Source organism: Podarcis vaucheri, assembly GCF_965113315.1.
Source record: "Podarcis vaucheri genome assembly, chromosome: 4".
Lineage (NCBI taxonomy): Eukaryota > Metazoa > Chordata > Lepidosauria > Squamata > Lacertidae > Podarcis > Podarcis vaucheri.
This window is the reverse complement of record NC_138762.1, coordinates 11790875-11813528: the sequence shown is the minus strand read 5'-3', so window position 1 is coordinate 11813528 and position 22654 is coordinate 11790875. Positions and strand designations below refer to the sequence as shown.

Below are 22654 nucleotides of genomic sequence, written 5' to 3'. Positions count from 1 at the left end.
ATAGTTTGCCGTAATAACATCTCTGCTGCTTCTTAATTAAGATCGGCAGGGCACGCGGCTTTCTTCCCCGGCAGTAAATTCCAGGTTTGCAGAGGACAAAGGGAACAATGGGGTTCTTTTCTTGCTTTAGGTGATTGGAAATAAGAGGGGAAGCTCGTTTGGGGGGGGGGCAGGCGGAGGTTTTTCTGCCCCTGAAAAACCGCTTTGTACGAGATGCTCCTTGCGTCTTGCGTGCACAAACCCTGCAGATCTTCGCTGAATTTTCTTATCTGCAAAATACACAGATGCGGAAATCTTTCATTGGTGTTTACAAAGCAGGGGCTGGGAGCTAATCCTGCAACAATGCAGTGTGGATTATTGCAGGGTTACCTCAGAAATCTGTGCCAGGATAGCTTGGGGGGACAGATTTGGCGGGCAACGCATATGCAGTTTTGCCAACCCCTGTTCTTTATTCCTTGTCCTCCGTTCCATCTTGTGGAGGAAGTTAGGGGGAGAAGTCTTGACATCAGGACAAAAAAACAACACTGAACCCATGTTTGAGGCGTGATTTTCTCCTTCAGGAAGATTAGACAAATCCGTAGAGGAGAGGGATAAAGATGGCTGCCAGCTGCGATGGCAGTGCTCTGGCGCCACAGTTGAGGCAGGAATGTTTTTTAAGTACAGCGGCACCTTGGTTCTCAGACTTAATCCGTTCCAGAAGCCCGTTCCAAAACCGAAGCGTTCCAAAACCAAGGTGCGCTTTCCCGTAGAAAGTAATGCAAAATGGATCAATCCGTCGCAGACTTCTAAAAACAACCCCTAAAACAGCAATTTAACACGAATTTTACTATCTTAACGAGACCGTTGGTCCATAAAATGAAAGCAATAAACAAGGTACTGAAGTCGCACAATCAATCAATCAATCAGGAGCTGAACTGGGTTCCACACAGTCACAAAAACAAACAAAAAAGAGCCACAAAAACGTGAAATAAATAGCAAAAACAGACAGACTTCAGCGTAACACTCAAATCAGAAGTGTGGCACTCAAATCGGAAGCGTGACACTCAAAATGGAGCACGTTCGGCTTCCGAAAACAGTTTGCAAAGCGGAACACATTGCAGTGTTTGGGTTCCAAGTTGTTTGAGTACCAAGGCGTTTGAGAACCAAGGTACCACCATAGGAGGGGAGAGGGGTCCTTTGCACGAATCCTGCTTGCCTGTTTCCCACTCAGGGATCTGATCAGCCGCCCTGAGAACAGGATGCTGGACTATAGATGGGCTTTGGTGTGTTGCACAACCATCATGCTTTTCTGATGTCCCTCTCTGCAAGGCTGTTGTGCAGAAGTTGGAGCAAAACTTCAACTCTGCCTCTCCATAGGACAGGACTGTTTCTTTATGACTGAAATAATTTCAGTCAAAACGTTAAGATTAGATGGGCCATAGGCCTGATCCACCATTCTCTTCTTGTGTCAGCAGGTGGCTTGCAGAAATTCAAACGTGCAGTACAGTGGTACCTCGGGTTAAGTACTTAATTCGTTCCGGAGGTCCGTACTTAACCTGAAATGGTTCTTAACCTGAAGCACCACTTTAGCTAATGGGGCCTCCCGCTGCTGCCGTGCCGCCGGAGCATGATTTCTGTTCTCAACCTGAATCAAAGTTCTTAACCTGAAGCACTATTTCTGGGTTAGCAGAGTATGTAACCTGAAGCGTATGTAACCTGAGGTACCACTGTATACAGAATTTAACCATAGATCTGAACATGGAAGGATAAAACGCTAGAGCAGCGTTTATGGCACCAAGACTTCCTGATGTTAAGCCATTCTAACCCAGAGTCTAAAACTTAGCACAAACACGGCCTGCCTAATTTCTAATGGGGGGGGGGGGGATAGAGTTGAGCCCAGTACAGTGGAACCTCAACTCTACTTATGGACATAATCAGTTCTTGAGGTCAATCTGGGTTGCTGGTAGAAGCGCTGTTGTGCACAGGTGCATTCAGCGGCAGTGCGCTTCTGCGCGTGCGCAAACGGCAGAAGCTGCTGCTGCACATACACGAACCGCGGCAAACCTGGTATTTACTTCTGGGTTTGCTGTGGCTGCAGCTTAGATCGGGCCCAAGTAGAGGCGTTCGTAAGTAGAGGTTCTGCTGTACACTGAAAGCACAGCTCTTTGTTGAAATTATTCCTGCTTCTTCCCCATGGTGGGGGGGACCACTAATTGTGCTCCCCTAAATGACCCCCACGAGCAGCTTCCAAACGTCAGCTCCCTGGGGGAAGGCAGTCAATTGCTCAGAATGTGAATTTACGACCGCTTTCATCTTGTGCATACTTTTTAAAAATATAATAAATGAGATTTTATTAAAGCTTTTTCATAACATGATAAAATAAGAGAAACTAATCTAACTAAAAACAAAAGCAAAGAGAGAAAGAGAACACACCTAAGGAACCTGGGAAAAACTATAGAAAAAAGATTTAAAATTTACTGCATGTTACACACTGAAGGAAGTTTTAAATGAAAATAATATATAGGTGGTATTTAACACCAAGTAAATTAGCTAAGGGGGGACACGGGTGGTGCTGTGGTCTAAACCACTGAGCCTCTTGGGCTTGCCGATTGGAAGGTTCGCGGTTCATATCCCTGTGACGGGGGGAGCTCCCATTGCTCGGTCCCTGCTCCTGCCAACCTAGCAGTTCGAAAGCATGCCAGTGCAAGTAGATAAATAGGTACTGCTCCAGTGGGAAGGTAAACGGCGTTTCCGTGCGCTGCTCTGGTTCGCCAGAAGCGGCTTAATCATTCTGGCCACATGACCCGGAAGCTGTACTCCCTCGGCCAATAAAGCGAGATGAGCGCCATAACCCCAGAGTCATCCTTGACTGGACCTAATGGTCATGGGTCCCGTTACCTTTTAAATGGCCCCCATGAGCAGCTTGGGGCACCTGGGGCCGAGAGCACATACATTTTTGAATATTTGGAAGGCCGGCGCAGCCATTGGGTAAGGTGATGCCACTGCCTTAGGTGGCGGAAGTCGCAAGAAGGCGCCCCCACCCCCCAATTTCTGGCAAGATCTCACCAAAATTGTGTGAGATCTTGCAGGGAGCGCACACAAGATCTCGTCAGAAATTGGCACTGGAGGTAGAGGTGGAACGTCCCATTTTACCTCAAGCAGCAAAACGGGGCACGCCCCCCCCGAACGTGTGACTCTCTTTGGGTGAGATCCAGCATAACATGAGCAGATGTCCAGTTGCCCAGTGGAGTCTCTCCTATCTCTTCCCGCCCCCTGCATGTCCCCCCCCTCCCAAAACAATCTGCTTCTCATTGACCTGTATCATCCTTGAACAGTAGAAAGTATTGGGTGAATCGGGCATGTGGTCAGAACTGAGATATAAGACAGCGTCTTCCGATTCAGTTGTGGGATCCCAAACAGAGAAAATGCTTATTTATGAAAATGTGATCCAGGGATTCTGGGAGGGAAGCGTATTGGTGACGTCACAGGCTCTAGCCAGTAGGTGCTGATCACAGCCTGTGTGTTTTGTGGGCGCGACCTTCCCACCGTCTCGTTGCAGGGCATTTTCCAAGGTGTACACGTTCGGTCCGACCTTCCGGGCTGACGATTCTCAAAGCCGGAGGCACTTGGCAGAGTTTTACATGGTGGAAGCAGAGCTGTCTTTTGCCGAAAGCCTTCAGGATATCATGCAGGTATGGCGTGAGTTATGGGGAGCGTGGAAAACGGAGCTCTTTCAAAACAAAACAAAACAAACTGGTATTTTATGTGTGGTTTCAAACCTGCTGCCTGTCCTACCTTTGCAGCAGTCGTGGGGGAATCTTTGTCTCTTTTGAGGAACTACAACTCCCATCAGCCCCAGCAAGTGTGGCCAATGGTCAAGGATGATGGGAGTTGTAGTTCAGCAACACCCAGAGACCCACAGCTGCCTTAAAAGGGATTGACCGGAAATCTGAATGAACGAACCATCAGATCTTCCACTTCCGGCTACCTTCCACAAACTTACTGACAATCGTACAACAGGTGATGTTTTTTTCCGTCCTGCTAAGTGTTTTATTACATTCTTTGTGTGTCCCGTGAAAAGAGTTCAGCGCTATTTCTCCCAAAGCAGCCAGCATGGGCCACTTTTTTTTAAAGCTGCCCTGATGCCCCTGTGCCGGGCGATAATATAGATGGAGGGCACAAGGAGAAGGGGACGACAGAGGACAAGATGGTTGGATGGTGTTCTCGAAGCTACCAGCATGAGTCTGACCAAACTGCGGGAGGCAGTAGAAGACAGGAGTACCTGGCGTGCTCTGGTCCATGGGGTCACGAAGAGTCGGAAACGACTAAACAACAATAATAACAAATTTTATGGTCTGTTTTTTAGTATGCCTAAAATCATTTGCTTATTAGGGGCTACCCCACGTTTTGTTCCAAAAATTGCTTTGCAGAAGTAACTAACAGAGTTGCCAAAATTTTCAAAAGTAGGGAGTCCGTGACTTGGCTTTTGGAGAGAGAAAAAAAGGGCTCCTCCGTAATTAGCTAACTGGGAACCATTGCTTTAAGGGGAAAATGCTGGGTATAAATAAATATATCATCACCACAATTTCCTTTTAAAAAAAGAGAAAAAAGTGGCTTCAAACAGCAGTAGAAAGACTCTGTTGAAATGACCTGCTGTGTAGGTTTTACTCTGGCAGAAGCTCTGTGACGCATTAGAGCACTTCCTCTTTCAAGGAAAGGAAAACACGGTCTTGGCTTTCGTGCCCCCACCTCTTCGCCATGAACTAACAGTTTTAAAGTTCCCACAGTGTGCAGAAGAAACGACTTTCTCTTTCTTGGGGGGAAAAAGTGGGTGGCGTGAAGCACAAAATTAGTTTTTTCCACTCTCTGGGTGAGCTGGAGTTCAGAAGAGGCCACCTTCTTTGCCACCTTCTCTTGTGAACGGCTGTATTTTTTAAACAAATGTTTCTTTTAATAATCGCTCTTAAGCCAGTAAAATTGAATACAAAAACATAGCTAAAAATACCAAACGCTAAAACAGTTTTCTCACTCCAGGCAAGGTGATAAACTGTGGTTAAGGAAAACCAAAAAGCTGCCAAACTCGTCCAGCTAGGAATGTTCATGTTTTGATGAGCCATGGTGTAATGTTGCGTCCGTATGTGGAGAGTTTAAGCCACCCAAAGAATGGAATAAATTTAAGTATTGCATTCTTTCATGTACTCTGTGTATCTACGGCTCCCTCACTTTTCCTTAGGCTATGGAGGACCTTTTCAAGAAAGTGACCGACACAGTTCTGTCCAGTTGCCCCCGTGATGTTGAGCTTTTTCATAAACACGTAGCTCCTGGTCAAGAGGTAAGGGAAAGAAAAGATTTCTGTTACCTTAAAAGAGAGACATGGTGACTAAAGCAAACCTCTTAGGTTCTGTTATGGCTTTCATGTCTTGGTTGTGGACTTCCGATGTGCCTGAAGGAGCGTCTCCACCCCCATCATTCAGCCCGAACACGGAGATCCAGCGCCCAGGGCCTTCTGGCGGTTCCCTCTCTGCGAGAAGTGAGGTTACAGGGAACCAGGCAGAGGGCCTTCTTGGTGGTGGCGCCTGCCCTCCCATCCGATGTCAAGGAAACAAACAATGATCTGACTTTTAGAAGACATCTGCAGGCAGCCCTGTTTAGGGAAATTTTTAATGTTTGATTGTGTTTTTAATATTCTGTTGGGAGCCACCCAGAGTGGCTGGGGAGGCCCAGCCAGAAGGGCAGGGTCTAAATAATTTATTATTATTATTATTATTATTATTATTATTATTATTATTATTATTGGATTGGATGGACCAGGTAACGACCCGGCCCAGATCGTTTTACTGTGGGTTCTCTGCCTAGCTCCTTCATAAAGCCAGTAGACCATCCCAATTCAAAACAAAGCCACCGTCCTCGCCTTGTGCGTTGCTTGAAACAGCACAACTCAGCTTTTCCTGTGGAACAAAAAACCCGGGTAGTCTTGACTTTGGTTTCGGTAAGGCCAGAAATGGAAACCGATCTCCCGCTTAGATTAGATGTGCAAATCCTCGGTTCCGTTCTGAAATCCTTTCCGAAAAACGCAAATGTGAACTTGGTGGTGGTTTCTGAACTCTTCTTCTGGTAGCCATTGTGAATTGTTTCTTCCTCTCCCGAAGGCAAAGGTGGAACGGATGCTGAAGAACCGGTTCATAACGTAAGCAAAAAATACATCGGCGTTCTTGTTTGTTGTCGGCTACGGCTGAAGTTTCCCAGCTTTTTTGCGTTATATCGCAATGAATGGCGGGGTCTCTCCGGCACGGTACATTTCAAGCAGTGGCATGTCGCTTTAAGCTGCCAGGATTCCCCCAAAGAATGCTGGGAATTGTAGTTTTTTAAGTGTGCTGAGAGTTTCTATGCTATTCCTGGGGGGGTGTCATCACATGGTAGAGCTCTGTATAAGCATACATACAGGTGAAACTCGAAAAATTAGAATATCGTGGAAAAGTGCAATCCTTGTTTTGCCAATTTCATTTAATGTTCTGATTTTCTGAGATTGTTAATTTGGGGTTTTCATCAGCTGTACGCCATAATCATCACAATTATAACAAATAAAGGCATGACATATCTCGCTTTGCATGTCATGAGTCTATCTCATATAATGGTACCTCGGGTTAAGAACTTAATTCGTTCTGGAGGTCTGTTCTTAACCTGAAACTGTTCTTAACCTGAAGCACCATTTTAGCCTCCCACTGCTGCCGCGCTGCTGATGCACAATTTCTGTTCTCATCCTGAAGCAAAGTTTTTAACCCGAGGTACTTTTTCTGGGTGAGCGGAGTCTGTAACCTGAAGCGTCTGTAACCTGAGGTACCACTGTTTATTAGTTTCACCTTTTAAGTTGAATTACTGAAATAAACGAACTTTTCCACGATAGTCTAATTTTTCGAGTTTCACCTGTAGGTATCCAGCCTTTCTCATGCTCACTGAACACATGGAGACATGGGCAGCGCATGCAGCCCCACAACCCACAGCTTCCCCCTTGAGAGGTCTAGAGGACAACAAGATAAGGAACAGGCCTTTTCTGTGGTGGCTCCCCGTTTGTGGAAGCCTCTCCCAAAGGAGCATCAGCTGGTTACCTTCATTGCATATCTTTAGGCGTTTCTCTTCAACCAGGCATTTGGCCAATCAACATTCTGTGGCCCTTCTGTTGGTTTTTTTGTGGCAGTGGGGTTGTTATTTTGCTTTCGTTCTATTATGTTTTTTGAGTTTTCACGTTGATGTTGTGGACCACCCTGTGATCTTCGGATGAAGGGCGGCGTGCAAATTTAATAAATAAAATAAAAACTATTAATCCTCCTGCCATTACTGGGGTGGATGCACAACACCCCTAGACTTTTCCCTCAAGACAAACCTGCCTCAGAATTCTAGTTACAGGTAGGTGGCCGTGTTGGTCTGCTGTAGTCGAAACAAAATAAAAAAATTCTTTCCAGTAGCACCTCAGAGACCAACTAAGGTTGGCTCCCAGTACGTTTCCGAGCACAATTCAAAGTGTTGGTGCTGACCTTTAAAGCCCTAAACGGCCTTGGTCCAGTATGCCTGAAGGAGCGTCTCCACCCCCATCATTCTGCCCGGACGCTGAGGTCCAGCTCCAAGGGCCTTCTGGCGGTTCCCTCATTGCGAGAAGCCAAGTTACAGGGAACCAGGCAGAGGGCCTTCTTGGTAGTGGCGCCCTCCCTGTGGAACGCCCTCCCACCAGATGTCAAAGAGAACAACAACTACCAGACTTTTAGAAGACATCTGAAGGCAGCCCTGTTTAGGGAAGCTTTTAATGTTTGATGTATCACAGTATTTTAATATTCTTTTGGAAGCCTCCCAGAGTGGCTGGGGAAACCCAGCCAGATGGGCGGGGTATAAATAATAAATTATTATTATTATTATTAGTAGTAGTAGTAGTAGTATGCGCTTTCGTGTGCATGCACACTGCTTCAGATACACTGAAACAGCAGTCACCAGACCCTTATATATAGCGTATGACTGGTATAGGGTATTAAGAGTCATATCTCATGTTGTGTCTGCTTCCAGCTGCGTTTTTTCGGGTTTCAAACTGCCGAAACCCGGAAGTACTGGAATGGGTTACTTCCAGGTTTCGGCTGTTGAGCATGCGCATAAGCGCTGAATCACAACCCGCGCAGGCGCAGGTTGCGAACACGCATCCCGCACGGATCACGTTTGCAACCCGAGCGTCCACTGTACTGGTTCGCATCCTCTCACTATATAGAAGGGTCTGGTGACTTCTGTTTCAGTGAACAGTGGTACCTCGGGTTACAGACACTTCAGGTTACAGACTCCAATAACCCAGAAATAGTACCTCGGGTTAAGAACTTTGCTTCAGGATGAGAACAGAAATTGTGTGGCGGTGGCAGTGGAAGGCCCCATTAGCTAAAGTGGTACTTCAGGTTAAGAACAGTTTCAGGTTAAGAACGGACCTCCAGAACGAATGTAAGTTCTTAACCCGAGGTACCACTGTATCTGAAGAAGTGTGCATGCATACGAAAGCTCATACCAATAACAAACTTAGTTGGTTTCTAAGGTGCTACTGGAAGGAATTTTATTTATTTTCTTTCTGCCTCAGAATGGGATGATTTAGAGCAGAGAAATAGCAGCCGGGGGGCAGTTTAAGTGCCACCAACTCTCCCATCAGTTTTCCAGTTGAAATTGTCTCCCCCGAGTGATTTTTCTTTTTTAAAAAATAAATTAATTAAAAAGCCGCCAGGCATTCATCATAAGCCCTTGCATGGATTATGTCATAAGCTGTAAGAGACACATTCTCTGTGGCGGCAAGCGCAGAAACGAACGGTAATCGTTCCTCCAGCCTGAAATGTTCTCTGGCTGTGACATCAAGCCCGCAGACCATGCTGCTTTCATTTTAAGTGTGTCGTATTTGGCTCAGTCAGCTGTGGGTTTTTCCCTTTTCCAAACTGCCTGTTTGTGGCTTCCCGCGGAGCAATGCTACAGTCTTCCCATGGCGGCAGAATTTAACATTCACTGCTGTTAGCTGTCAAGAAATCCTAGTCCACTTAGCTACTAGGAGGTGCCACTGCGGAATGAAGCTGGGACCTTCTGCATGATGATGACGATGGAATTGTCATCATCGCCCTTGAGCCAGTGCCACTAACTGGACTCATCCACTTCAGCCCCGACTGGGCTAGGCGAGATGGGTAGCACTTCCAGAGACCACCTTCTGCACAGGACCAGGTCAAAGTGCTGTGGACTCACAGCTTAGAGTTGTGACCACCAGATTCACTCCCACAAGTAGACAGTCGTCGCACAGCAGAGTATAGCAGAGTATATAAACAACTCGGAGAGCAGCTCTGTAGAATATCTTCTTTTATTCTATCTACAACTATACAAACTATATACAGTGGTGCCTCGCAAGACGAAAAGAATCCGTTCTGTGATTCTCTTCGTCTAGCGGTTTTTTCATCTTGCGAAGCAAGCCCATTGACGGATTAGCGCTATTAGCGGCTTATCTGCTGATCGGATCAGCTGATAAGCGGCTTAGCGGCTTAGAAAAAGGGGGGGGGAACCAGCAGGAACTCGCAAGACATTGTCGTCCTGCGAAGCAAGCCCATAGGAAATTCGTTTTGCGAAGCACCTCCAAAATGGAAAACCCTTTCGTCTAGCGGGATTTCCATCTTGCAAGGCATTCGTATTGCGGGGCACCACTTTACAGAGCTTAATGAGCCTAAGCATAAATGAATGCTGCACTGCACTGAGTGTCTGCAGCTGCCCTTAGCAGCAACCTTATCTCTACACACGATCTTTAACACTCAGTCTCTCTCTCTCCCCGACACTGACTGACTGACTGACTGACTGACTCGGGGCTGGAGCAGAATAAGTAGAGAGCAGAACACGCCTCCTCCTCTCTGGAGAATGAGCAAACTCCTCAGGAGATTCTTGGATATGGGAGGGGTGAAATCTCCTCAGAAATAAAGCTGGAAAAGCAGCTGCTCTTCCAATGATCTATACTCCTTTCTTGTCGAGACCCTAAACGGTCTCGGTCCTGTATACCTGAAGGAGCGTCTCCACCCCCATCTTCCAGCCTGGACACTGAGGTCCAGCTCCAAGGGCTTTCTGGCGGTTCCCTCCCTGCGAGAAGTGAGGTTACAGGGAACCAGACAGAGGGCCTTCTCGGTGGTGGTGCCCGCCCTGTGGAACGCACTCCCATCCGATGTCAAGGAAATAAGCAGCTATCTTATTTTTAAAAGACATCTGAAGGCAGCCCTGTTTAGGGAAGTTTTTAATATTTAATGCTGTATTGTTTTTAACACTCGATTGGGAGCCGCCCAGAGTGGCTGGGGAAACTCAGCCAGATGGGCGGGGTATAACTAATAAATTATATTATTATTACTAGTGCAGCATTCCCTATTCTGACCAAAAGCAGCTCCTCGAGGTCTTAAGAGGGAGGTTTTTTTTTCCCATTCCCTGTTTCTTGCTCATTTTAATTAAAGTTGCCGAAGATGGAACCTTTGAACTTCTGCGCGTAAGGTCACTGAGCTGTGTTGCCTCCCCAAATGAGCATGTTAGGGGATTACCTGTTCCGAAACAGGGGTGTGGGAACCTTTTCTCACCAGCAGGCCAGGTCTTTTATCTCCCCACCCCTGATGGGCCAAATTTGGCAGGTGGGGAGCACTGTCTGAGCTGTTTGAAATCACTTTTGCAACCAGAGGTTCAGAGAGCAGTGTGGAGCTGTTTGCAAAAGGGCTTTTAAACAGCCTTGCTTTCAAACAGCACAGAAAGTAGCATGCCCCACCCCTATTATTATTATTATTATTATTATTGGGCAGTGTACAACAATAAAACATAATTTACACAGCATAACAATAAAAACATAATACAGTGCTTAATCATCATAATAACAATCCCCCCCACAAACACATTTTCACAAGCAATGGACTATTTAATGGCCAAAGGCCTGGGTAAAGAGTAAAGTTGATTGATTGATTGATTGATTGAATTTATATACCGCCCCATACCCAGGGGTCTCGGGGGCGGTTCACTGAATAAAATGAAAATATAAAACCACAAAATACCTAATAAAAATAAAAACAACAACCAAATAGCCCCCAACCACATAAAAAAAACCACATTTTAAAAGGGCATAGGATGTAAGTTGGATCAACCAAAGGCCCGGTTAAAAAGGAACATTTTTGCCTGGTGCCTAAAGGTGTATAATGAAGGCACCAGGCAAACTTCACAGGGGAGAGGATTCTATAGATGGGGAGCCACTGCAGAGAAGGCCCTGTTCTCGTGTTGCCACCCTCCAGACCTCTCAAGGAGGTGGCACACAAATGAGGGCCTCAAGATGATCTCAGGGTCTGGGTAGGTTTCATATGGAAAGATAGAGTCCTTGAGGTATTATGGTCCTGAGCCATTTAAGGCTTTATAGGTCAAAACCAGCACTTTGAATAGGGCCTGGAAACTAATTGGTAGCCAGTGCAGTCGAACCAGGATCGGTGTAATATGCTCAAACCGCCTTGCTCTGTTGAGCAAGCTGGCCGCTGAATTCTGCACCAGCTGGAGTTTCCGAACCATCTTCAGAGGCAGCCCCACATATAACGCATTGCCGTAATCTAACCTTGAGGTTACCAGAGCATAGACAGCAGTAGTTAGGCTATCCCTGTCCAGGTGGGGCGCAGCTGGGCCCCCAGCCGAAGCTGATGGAAGGCACTCCGGGCCACTGAGGCCACCTGAGCCTCAGGTGTCACCTTGTAGCAAGGAATTCCCCTGTCCTAAAAGGCAGACTGCAAATAAATATGCGCCCAGAATAAATCTGCTCAAGTTCTTAACAGGTCCTCTCCCATCTTCTAGGATGTCCTACACGGAAGCGATAGAGGTTTTAAAGCGAGCTCACCAAGAATTCGTTTACAAACCAGAGGTGAGTGTTGCCGCGTGTGTGTGTCTGTGAGGGAGGGTTTCTTCGAAAAACTAAATGAATACCGAGGCCTGAGTATTAATATTTTTGTTTTCCACTTTTTTTTTCAGTGGGGTCGTGATCTTCAGACTGAGCATGAGCGATACCTGGTCCAACACTGTGGCGAGATTCCCGTATTTGTGTTCAACTATCCCTATGACCTGAAGCCGTTCTATATGCGGGACAACGAAGATGGACCCCAACATACGGTAAGAGTTCCAAGTCAAAATGCCTAGGGCCTAGGCAGTGCAGGATATTGCCCTTTTGCATCTTGCTTTCTTCATATAGTTTCTGGAATGAAGCAGTCCAGCTCTTCTTTCTGATGCCCCTAATCTTGTGTGTGGTGGGTGAGGATTAATACAGTGCCCAACTCGAAACAGACCCGCTGAAACAAATGTACCTAAATTGGTCATGTCCATTAATCCCAGTGGGTCTACTCTGAGTAGGACTAACATTGGCTGCAACCCATGATCTCCCAGGAAAGGAAAGCATTGCCTAGGGCACCACGCAGAACTCCCAAAGCTTCTGTTTGCTGTGTAATTACTGTGATTTAGTATCCCTGCTTTCTACTTAGGCCAGGGGTAGTCAGTGTTTGGACTCCAACTCCCATCAGCCTTTGCCAGCACGGCCAGAGGTCAGGGGTGATGGGAGCTGTCAGCAGCATCCAAACAGCACCACATTGTCATACTTTAGTAGGGTGGAACAGGATTTATCCAGCAATTCAATGCGAAGGGTGAGCATTTTAGGAATTCACATTGTTCGCTGCCGTTGGGTTTTGTTTTGCTTTAATTGGCTTTTAATTGATTTCACCTGTTTTGCATTTTAATCTTGTTGCTAAGTCACTTTGAGACTTTTTTTTTGTATAAACTAATGCAAGTGATTAATTATATGTGCATACATAATCATACATACACAAAGACAAACTGGGTTTGTCAGTGATTTACAGCGTACAAAACCTGATTGCATGACTTTAAAACTTAAACACCCATAATTAAAAAGCACAATAAAATGGTCCTGTTTCGGCATTAAAATACGCACTGGCTAACGTTTGAGTGAAAATAAGTGGTACTGGTAAAGAGATGCTTAAGAAAATGTAAATAGGGATTGATAATTGGAAATGGATATTTATAATAATAGGTTAACATATGGAGTAAGGATGAATGTTAGAGGGTAAGGATTTGCTGAATTTAATATTTGAACTGGAATACAAAATGGGAGGTGTGAGGAGGTCAAGAAACTAGTGAAGAAAGTATAAGATTTGAAAATATTAATCTATTTTTCAGTTTTGATTTTTGGCTTTTCTCTTTGTTCTTATTCTTTATTCTTTATTTTTTATTCTTTCTTCTATCAACTGTTTTTCTACTGTGTATCTTTTATTTGTTTTGCTTTTGTAGTTTGAATGTTGGAATTTGTTGGAATTTGTTTTTATTGTTTGTGAAATATTAATAAATATCATTTAAAAAAAAATACGCACTGGCTAACGCCATCTTAGATATGCGATTCAGAGAGAGATTTATTCCTTTATTCCCCTTTCCTTTCAAGGTGTCGGCAGTTGACCTCCTTGTCCCAGCAGTCGGGGAACTTTGCGGAGGCAGCCTGAGGGAAGACCGACCTGATTTCCTACAGTCCCGCCTACAGAGGTCAGGGAGAGGATTTCTGCTTCTGGCTTACTGTGGGGAGCTGTTGGACAGTTGGTCAAGGAGGGTCTGTTGAGGACGCCAGCGATTAAAGGGGAGAGGCCGGCCGCTTGTTCAGACAGAACAGATGCTTCTTAGGGGATGCGTTCCTTGACATGCCAGGCTCGTTGGTGCAATCTGTCCAATACGCAGAAATGCAAAAAAATAATAATAATACTGTTGGAGCCCCTTTCTCGCAAATGTGTTTGGGCTGGGGAGGGGACAGAAATTCACAGCCGTGCATCACCTTGTTGTCTTAAGTGCCTGCTTTTCTATTCATCTTAACGCCCACCTATGAAAATCTCCTGTGTCCACTATCGTTTTTTTTTTACGCACATTTTCACAAAAGCAGTTTTCCATAATATAAGGCCTTTTGTAGGTTGCTTTCATGATGTTTTCCCCTTGGTTCCACAGGCTGGGGCTTGAAGACACCTACCAATGGTAAGGACGGCCATGTGTTGTTTGTTGGTCTACGGCTGTGTTCATAGCGTTGCCCAGGTGGATCCGATCCTCCTCCTTTGGGTGGCACACCTGTCGTGAGGTTTTTGAGCTGTGATTCCTGCATTGCAGGGGGTGGGCTGGATGACCCTTGGGGTCCCTTCTTATACTGCAGTTCCATGATTCCAAACCTTTGCAACCACCAACTGCTGGTAAAAAGGTAAAGGGACCTCTGACCATTAGGTCCAGTCGCAGACGACTCTGGGGTTGCGCGCTCATCTCGTCCAAAGGCCGAGGGAGCCAGCGTTTGTCCGCAGACAGCTTCCAGGTCATGTGGCCAGCATGACCAAGCCGCTTCTGGCGAACCAGAGCAGTGCATGGAAACGCTGTTTACCTTCCCGCTGGAATTGTACCTATTTATCTACTTGCACTTTGACGTGCTTTCAAACTGCAGGAGCTGGGATTGAGCAACAGAAGCTCACCCCATCACTGGGATTCGAACTGCCAACCTTCTGATCGGCATGTCCTAGGCTCTGTAGTTTAGACCACAGCGCCACCCGCGTCCCCACCAACTGCTGGAGGGAAGAACAAATCCTTTTCCAGTCTTGTGGTGGAGCACAGATTTGCAATGGCCCATCACACCTGCTAAATGCATCAGTTGGGACATAGGACCATAGAACTGTAAAATTGGAAGGGTCTCTGAGGGTCCTCTAGTCTAACCCCCTGAAATGTAGGAATCTCAACTAAAGCATCCAACCTCTGCTTATTAAAAACCTCCAAGGAAATAGAGTCCACAACCTCCCGATGGAGACTGTTCCACTGTTGAATGATGTTCTTCTGCGTTCCTCCCCCTGGCACCCCCTGACCTGCCTGACAAAGTGAGTGACAGAGCTGTCATTCTCCCTCGATGGGTGGCGCTGTGGTCTAAACAACTGAGCCTCTTGCGCTTGCCGATCAGAAGGTCGGTGGTTCAAATCCCCACGACGGGGTGAGCTCCCATTGCTTTGTCCCAGCTCCTGCCTACCTAGCAGTTCGATAAATAGGTACCACTGCGACAGGAAGGTAAACAGCGTTTCTGTGCGCTCTGGCTTCCATCATGGTGTCCTGTTGCACCAGAAGCGGTTTAGTCCTGCTGGCCACATGACCCGGAAAGCTGTCTGTGGACAAACGCCAGCTCCCTTTGCCTGAAAGCGAGATGAGCGCCACAATCCCATAGTCGCCTTTGACTGGACTTCACTGTTCAGGGGTCCTTTACCTTTACCATTCTACATCTTTCTTAAAGTATGTAAGTTGGGCAGAAACAAACCTTTGGAACGATTTCAGAGGGGGAAAGTGGTTGCTTGTCTTTGTCAGTAACTGTATTTGACATCTCCAGACAGGGCTGGGAACTCTCCGCTACCTGAAACCCCAAACAGCTGCTGTCAGTCAGTGTAGACAACCATGAGCTCAATTTCTAACATCTCCAGGTATGACTGGGAGGCAACGCCGGAGAGCAGCTCCCGGTCAGGGCAAACAGTGCTGAGCTAGACGGACCAATTCTCTGACTCTAAATAAGACAACTTCCTCAGTTCCTGGGACCTAAATAGAGATCTGTTGGTTCAAACCAAGTATTGGTAAACATAACTGATCTGCCACCTTGCATTCCAGGTACATAGACCTGCGTCGATTCGGATCAACCCCTCATGGTGGATTTGGAATGGGATTTGAGCGCTACCTCCGCTGCATCTTGGGTGTTGAGAACATCAAAGACGTCATCCCCTTCCCACGGTTTTCGCACTCGTGCGTTTTGTAGCCTTTCCCGAAGTTGCCGGCATCGCTCGTTTTTACAAATCTGTGCCCTGCTGCCCTGACGACAAAACTGCAGTGTTGTCTGGAAAAATATAGAGACAACGCTCTCCCCATCCCCTTTTTTAGCATTGGATAATACTATGGGAAACTTCACACCGAAGACATTTGAAACTGAGGATAGTTTTGTGTTATTGCATTGTTTTTAAATCCGCAGAGCACTTTGCATTGTAGGACTCACTGACTGTTTTCGGGGAGGGAAGAGAACAATTGTCTTGTCTTTGGCCATAACTAGAACGAACAAAATTAAACTTTCACCAAGTGTCTGTTCATCTGCGAGAAGCGTTTGGGCGGACCGTGAAACTCTCAACCAGGAATAAGAAGCAACACACTGTGAAGGTTGCAAGAGAGATGCCAGCCGTTCCTCAAACATGGTGCCTTCCAGAATTTGTTGGGCTCCGACTCCCATCTTCCCTGACCATTTGCTAGGCTGGCTGTGGTCAGTGGCCACTATTAGTGGTCCCCTGTGTTTTGGGCGTACTACTCATATTCACCAGGGACTGTGTCCAATGCTGTGCTGATATTGTACCAGTTCCCCTTCTGGCGCCTGTTGTTGTTTAGTCGTGTCCGACTCTTTGTGACCCCATGGACCAGAGCACGCCAGGCACTCCTGTCTTCCACTGCCTCCCACAGTTTGGTCAAACTCATCTGGTAGCTTCGAGAACACTGTCCAACCATCTCGTCCTCTGTCGTCCCCTTCTCCTTGTGCCCTCCATCTTTCCCAACATCAGGGTCTTTTCCAGGGAGTCTTCCCTTCTCATGAGGTGGCCAAAGTATTGGAGCCTAAGCTTCAGGATCTGCCCTTCCAGTGAGCCCTCAGGGCTGATTTCCTTCAGAATGGATCGGTTTGATCTTCTTGCAATCCATGGGACTCTCAAGAGTCTCCTCCAGCACCATAATTCAAAATTCTCATAATTCTGGCGCCTAGCGAAGAGCTTTATATCTCGGCAGGCATTTCAAGACCAGTGTTCTTTGTCTTCTGGTTTTGCAGTTAGTTTTAGCTGAATTTATCTTTAATTCTTCTCTTTTTATGGTACAGGGGGATCCCGCCCCTTAATGCGGGGGCTCTGTTCCTTGCCACCCCGTGCGTCAGTGGGACGCTCACAAGTCTGTTCCTCTCCTGCCCCCTTTCAGTGCCCAAAACGGCGCATGCGCCTGCAGTCATCTATGTGCTGACCATATGTAAGTGGGGGGTTCCCCGTACGCCGCTTAGAGGCAACAGAGTTAAATGGCATATAAATTGTTGAAGTGAATAACCAAGGGTCAGCAAACTTTTTCTGCAGGGGGCTGGTCCACTGTCAGACTTTGTGGGAGGCCGGACTATATTTTTTTTTTGGGGGGGGGGGAATGGAACGAATTCCTATGCCCCGCAAATAACCCAGAGATGCATTTTTAAATAAAAGGGCACATTCTACTCCTGTAAAAACACTGATTTCCTGGGCAGATTTAGAAGGCGATTGGGCCGGATCCGGCCCCCGGGCCATAGTTTGCCTACCCATAGAATAAGCAAACATGTGGAGTGTCCAGGTTGCGCAAGGGCTGAGCTTCACAGTCCCTAAGCGCCACTGCAAAATTTGCGATACGCTTTCTTGGGTAAAAAGTGTTTGGCCAGAAGGAATTTCCTCCGAATCCAGCTCGGCGGCAGAGCACCACCGCAGAGAAGGCCCTGCTTCCGTTTTGCTGCTCAGCGCCCGTCTAAAAGTCGCGGTGTTGCCTGGAAGAGCGTCTCTGACTTATCTCAAGAATTGTATGGGGGAATTTGTTAGGGAAACTGAACTGCTGCATAAACTGAAATGACTTACCCTGATTGGATAAGAACCAGAAAGGGTTGAGCCAGTCGTTCTCCCAAACCTCTGCTTCATTCTTAAAGGTAAAGGTAAGGCAAAATATGGGACGCGGGTGGCGCTGTGGGTTAAACCACAGAGCCTAGGGCTTGACGATCAGAAGGTTGGTGGTTCAAATCCCCGCAACGGGGTGAGCTCCCGTTGTTCGGTCCCTGCTCCTGCCAACCTAGCAGTTTGAAAGCATGTCAAAGTGCAAGTAGATAAATAGGTACCACTCCTGCAGGAAGGTAAACGGCGTTTCCGTGCGCTGCTCTGGTTCGCCAGAAGCGGCTTAGTCATGCTGGCCACATGACCCGGAAGCTGTACGCTGGCTCCCTTGGCCAGTAAAGCGAGATGAGCGCCGCAACCCCAGAGTTGGCCACGACTGGACCTAATGGTCAGGGGTCCCTTTACCTTTAAAGCAAAATATGGGAGGAGCTTGTATGTAATTTTCCCCATCTTTACAGCAGGTTAGTTTCTGCATCCTCTTTCCTCTGTTTGGAAATGCAGAGAGGCATTATCAGAGTTGCCAGCTGGACAAAAGCATTTGTGGGGTGAAGAAGGGCCGCTGAAGAGAGTGTGGTCTGGGGAGGAGGGCATATAACCTGGAGGACTTCCAAGGGCCTGATAGAGAGACCTAGGGAGTCACATCCAGCCCCTGGACCTGAGATTCCCACCCCTCTGAACTAACTGCACATCATATAATTTTGTATGTCAGGACTTTCCAACTAGAGTCATTGGAAGGGAACCCAAGAATCATCTATTCCAACCTCCTGCAATGCAGGAATCCCAACTAGATCATACATGACAGATCGCCATACAACCTCTCCTTAAAAACCTCCAATAATAAAAATATTATAGTAATAATTTATTATTTATACCACGCTCATCTGGCTGGGTTTCCCCAGCCACTCTGGGCGGCTTCCAACAAAAGATTAAAAATACATCAAAACGTCAGTCATTAAAAACTTCCCTCAACAGGGCTGCCTTCAGATGTCTTCTAAAAGTCAGATAGTTGTTTATTTCCTTGACATCTGGTGGGAGGTGACACAGGGCAGGCGCCACCACCGAGAAGGCCCTCTTCCTGGTTCCCTGTAACCTCACTTCTCGCATTGAGGGAACCGCCAGAAGGCCCTCGGAGCTGGACCTCAGTGTCCAGGCAGAACGATGGGGGTGGAGATGCTCCTTCAGGTCTACTGGGCCGAGGCCATTTAGGGCTCTAAAGGTCAGCACCAACACTTTGAATTGTGCTCGGAATCATACTGGGAGTCAGTGTAGGTCTTTCAGGACCAGTGTAGTAGTAGTAGTAGTAATAACAATAACAATAAATTTTATACCGCACCCTCCCTGGCCAGAGCAGGACTCAGGGAAGCTAACACCAGTAAAATTACAGTACAAACATAATAGGGGGGTTGGGGGAACCAATTTAAAATGCAGCCTCATTTTAAAAGTAGCCCATAGATCAGAACCATAAGTGGAGGGAAACATAAGGGTCAGACTGAGTCCAAACCAAAGGCCCTGCGGAAAGATGTCAAGTCCCGCAAGGACCTGGTCTGTTGCGACAGAGCGTTCCACCAAGTCGGGGCCAGTGCTGAGAAGGCCCTGGCCCTAGTTGAGACCAATCTAACCACCTTGCGACTTGGGACCTCCAAAGTGTTGTCATTTGTGGACCTTAAGGCCCTCCGCGGGGCATACCAGGAGAGGCGGTCCCGTAGGTACATGGGTCCTAGGCCGCATAGGGCTTTAAAGGTCAAAACCAGCACCTTAAACCTGACCCTGTACTCCACTGGGAGCCAGTGCAGTTGGTAAAGTGGTCTCTGCGGCCGCTCCCAGTCACCAGTCTAGCTGCCACACCCAAGGAAGGAGAGTCCACCAGCTCTTAACGCCAGAAAGTTCTTCCTGATGTTCATTCAGAATCTCCTTTCTTGAAACATAAATCCCTGGACTCAAGTCCTACCCTCTGGAGCAGCAGAAACCAAGTTTTCTCCATCCTCCATGTGACAGCCCTTTAGATACTGGAATATCTTTTTTTGAATTGACTTAAGAAAATTATACAAACAGCAAAACGAAGAAGCCTGGATTAACATTGCCTTCTATCTATAAGAAATAATAATAACTATTACAAGAATGAAAATACTAAAAAATACATTTACTTCCCTTTGAACTTCTATTCTGGTTACAGTATATTACTATTCTATAAGAATCTATTATTTCCTTTGCTGTCCCATATATTATTTTATTTCCCAAATTCAACCTAACCCTCCCCTCCTCCCCACTGCTTCCCTTGACCTGTGTGAGATCTTCCCATCATAATATTTTTTTCTAGTTTCTTTAAGAAAATAGAATAACATGAAAACTGTTAAATTATAATTTCTTCTTTTGTCCTTACACGCTTAACAATGGCCTATTAAGAGTTCTGCTTTAACACCATATTTCTTCATGTATTCCCCTATGCATTCCCATTCTGTATAGAAGGGGAAAAAGATACTGGCAGATCTTGACGTAATTTCTTTTTTAAGTAGTTGGCAGGTGGTTCTGGAATTCTAGAGTGATGTTTCCTTAACACCTCCCATTGAACTCTTCATTGTCCTGGTTCAAACAGCTTATCGGTGACATCTTGCCATGATAGACTGGTATGTTTTGTTTTGACTCGTAGACAATCCTGACGTGATCAATTAAAGGATGACTCCTAGGCCTTAACTCTTCTCTACCGGTCGTTGAAATGCTGTGGAAATTTGGGGCGGTTGCTTAAGAGGCCTCTCTCCCTCAATTTCCCCATTTGCATGATGGCGATAATGACGTCTTGATGTAAGGGAGCGTTTGTGGAACTTTTAATTAAGTTGTTTTATTTTTTGGCAGGCAAGGCCTGCCCTTTCGCAGTGCAGCAAGGAGAAAGGAAAGTTCCACGTTTGGAAACCTGCAGTCTTGGCTTGCCCTGTTAGAACGCTTGTGCAATATTTCGATCCATTCTTTCCCGATGAGGAACAAATGCCAATTGTAAGTTCGCTGTCATTGGCAGAGCATGCCAATATTCTGACTGAGCAGGTGGAAATAGCTGCTGGTTCTTTGCATAGGTACAATATTTCTTTTCCTCCAAACACAGATCAACATACAGGTTTCCTTCTTTATCTTCACAACAACCCTTTTCAAGTATCCCTGTTTTCCAAGGACAGTCCCAGATTGACAGAAGCCGTCCCGGTTTCTGATTTGATCCCAGAATTTCCTGCTTTTCCTTGTCGTTGTTGTTGTTTAGTTGTTTATTCGTGTCCGACTCTTCGTGACCCCCTGGACCAGAGCACGCCAGGCACTCCTGTCTTCCACTGCCTCCCGCAGTTTGGTCAAACTCATGCTGGTAGCTTCGAGAACACTGTCCCACCATCTCGTCCTCTGTCGTCCCCTTCTCCTTGTGCCCTCCATCTTTCCCAACATCAGGGTCTTTTCCAGGCAGTCTTCTCTTCTCATGAGGTGGCCAAAGTATTGGAGCCTCAGCTTCAGGATCTGTCCTTCCAGTGAGCACTCAGGGCTGATTTCCTTAGGACATCTCTATTTTCATTAGAGAAATGTTGGAAAATAAGTAACTATACAACCTTTAGAAGACACCTGAAGGCAGCCCTGTACAAGGAAGTTTTAAATGTTTGTTGTTTTATTATGTTTTTATATATGTTGGAAGCCGCCCGGTGTGGCTGGGGCAACCCAGTCAGGTGGGCATATATAATAAAATTATTCTTATTATGGAATAGGACGTCCCTGTTTTCACCGGTGAAATGTTGGAGGGTATGCTTTGATACTGTATTGTTTTTATCACTCGTTTGGGAGCTGCCCAGAGTGGCTGGGGAAACTCAGCCAGATGGGCGGGGTATAAATGATAAATTATTATTATTATTGAGGTAGGTTAGGTTGAAAGAGAGAGGGTGGGCGCAGTGAGATTCATGTCTGAGTGGGTCTCCCCAGTCCTAAACTGAGACTCTAGTCATTGCACCTGTCACAGGTCGAACTCTGGCAAGGTTCCGATTCTGGTGATGCTGCGTATTTGTTGAGTGGTATTCAACCATGCTTTACTCAGAGCAGACACATTAAAATGAATGGGCCTAACTTGGAGTTGTGCTCATCAATTTCAAGTTTGGGTAAAACTTAATTGAATACCACGCATATCTTTAAAAAGCAACACCACCACTAGGAACAAGGGAGATAATACAGTGGTAGGTTATTTCTTTCTTCTGTCTGTGAGCCTCTCTTGTCTGACATAGCAAAGAGGGCTCCAGCTTGCTGTATCACAGGGCAGGAGTTGGGGGGCAGGTGATGGGGCAGATAGGAAGGCCGAGGGGAAGAAAAACACAATTTCCTTTGCAATTTTGAAGGTTTGGTTGGCACTGCTAGTCAACACCAAAGCCATATGTGTGTTCTGTGTTTTCAGGATGGGAACAAGTTGAACTTCTTCACAAAGGTAACACAAATAATAATTATCGTCATCACCATCACCATCATCATCATCATCATCATCATCATTTATTTATACCCTGCTCATCTGGCTGGGCTTCCCCAGCCACTCTGGGTGGCTTCCAACAAAATACTAAAATACAGTAATGCATCAGACATGAAAAGCCTCCCTAAACATTCCCTAAAATTCTCAACTGAAAAAATAAAACGCCTCAGTTTTGCGACCTGCATAAATTGAGCACATAGAAGCAATCCCATTTATTCTGCCTTTTGCATGTGTGTACATAGTTTTGTCCTGTTTCTGAGAGTAAGGGGCGAGGAGATATGCAGACCTCATCCAGCCACCCTGAAAAATGTCAATCATACATTGGCATCAATGAGGGCTAGAAACTTGCTCTTTTTAATGCATGCATACATGCCCGCTTTTGGGGAGCTGAACCACCTTGAGGGGGGGGTGGTAGTTGTTTTGCTTCAGCGTACAGTGGAATCTCTGTTTTTGAGCATCTCGGAAG

The 22654-nt window shown here is 46.3% G+C and overlaps 1 protein-coding gene across 1 annotated transcript in view; it reads left to right on the top strand.

Moving 5' to 3' along the window:
* NARS2 (asparaginyl-tRNA synthetase 2, mitochondrial) overlaps window positions 1-16148 on the top strand; it is a 45481-nt gene extending 29333 nt beyond the window's left edge. The window contains exons 8-15 of the mRNA XM_082219413.1: window positions 3539-3671; window positions 5213-5311; window positions 6129-6166; window positions 11821-11887; window positions 11995-12132; window positions 13466-13563; window positions 14014-14040; window positions 15685-16148. Of these exons, the coding sequence (XP_082075539.1) occupies window positions 3539-3671; window positions 5213-5311; window positions 6129-6166; window positions 11821-11887; window positions 11995-12132; window positions 13466-13563; window positions 14014-14040; window positions 15685-15829 (745 nt within the window). The 3' untranslated portion in view covers window positions 15830-16148. The remainder of the gene's footprint in view (window positions 1-3538; window positions 3672-5212; window positions 5312-6128; window positions 6167-11820; window positions 11888-11994; window positions 12133-13465; window positions 13564-14013; window positions 14041-15684) is intronic.
* Window positions 16149-22654: the final 6506 nt, after the last annotated feature.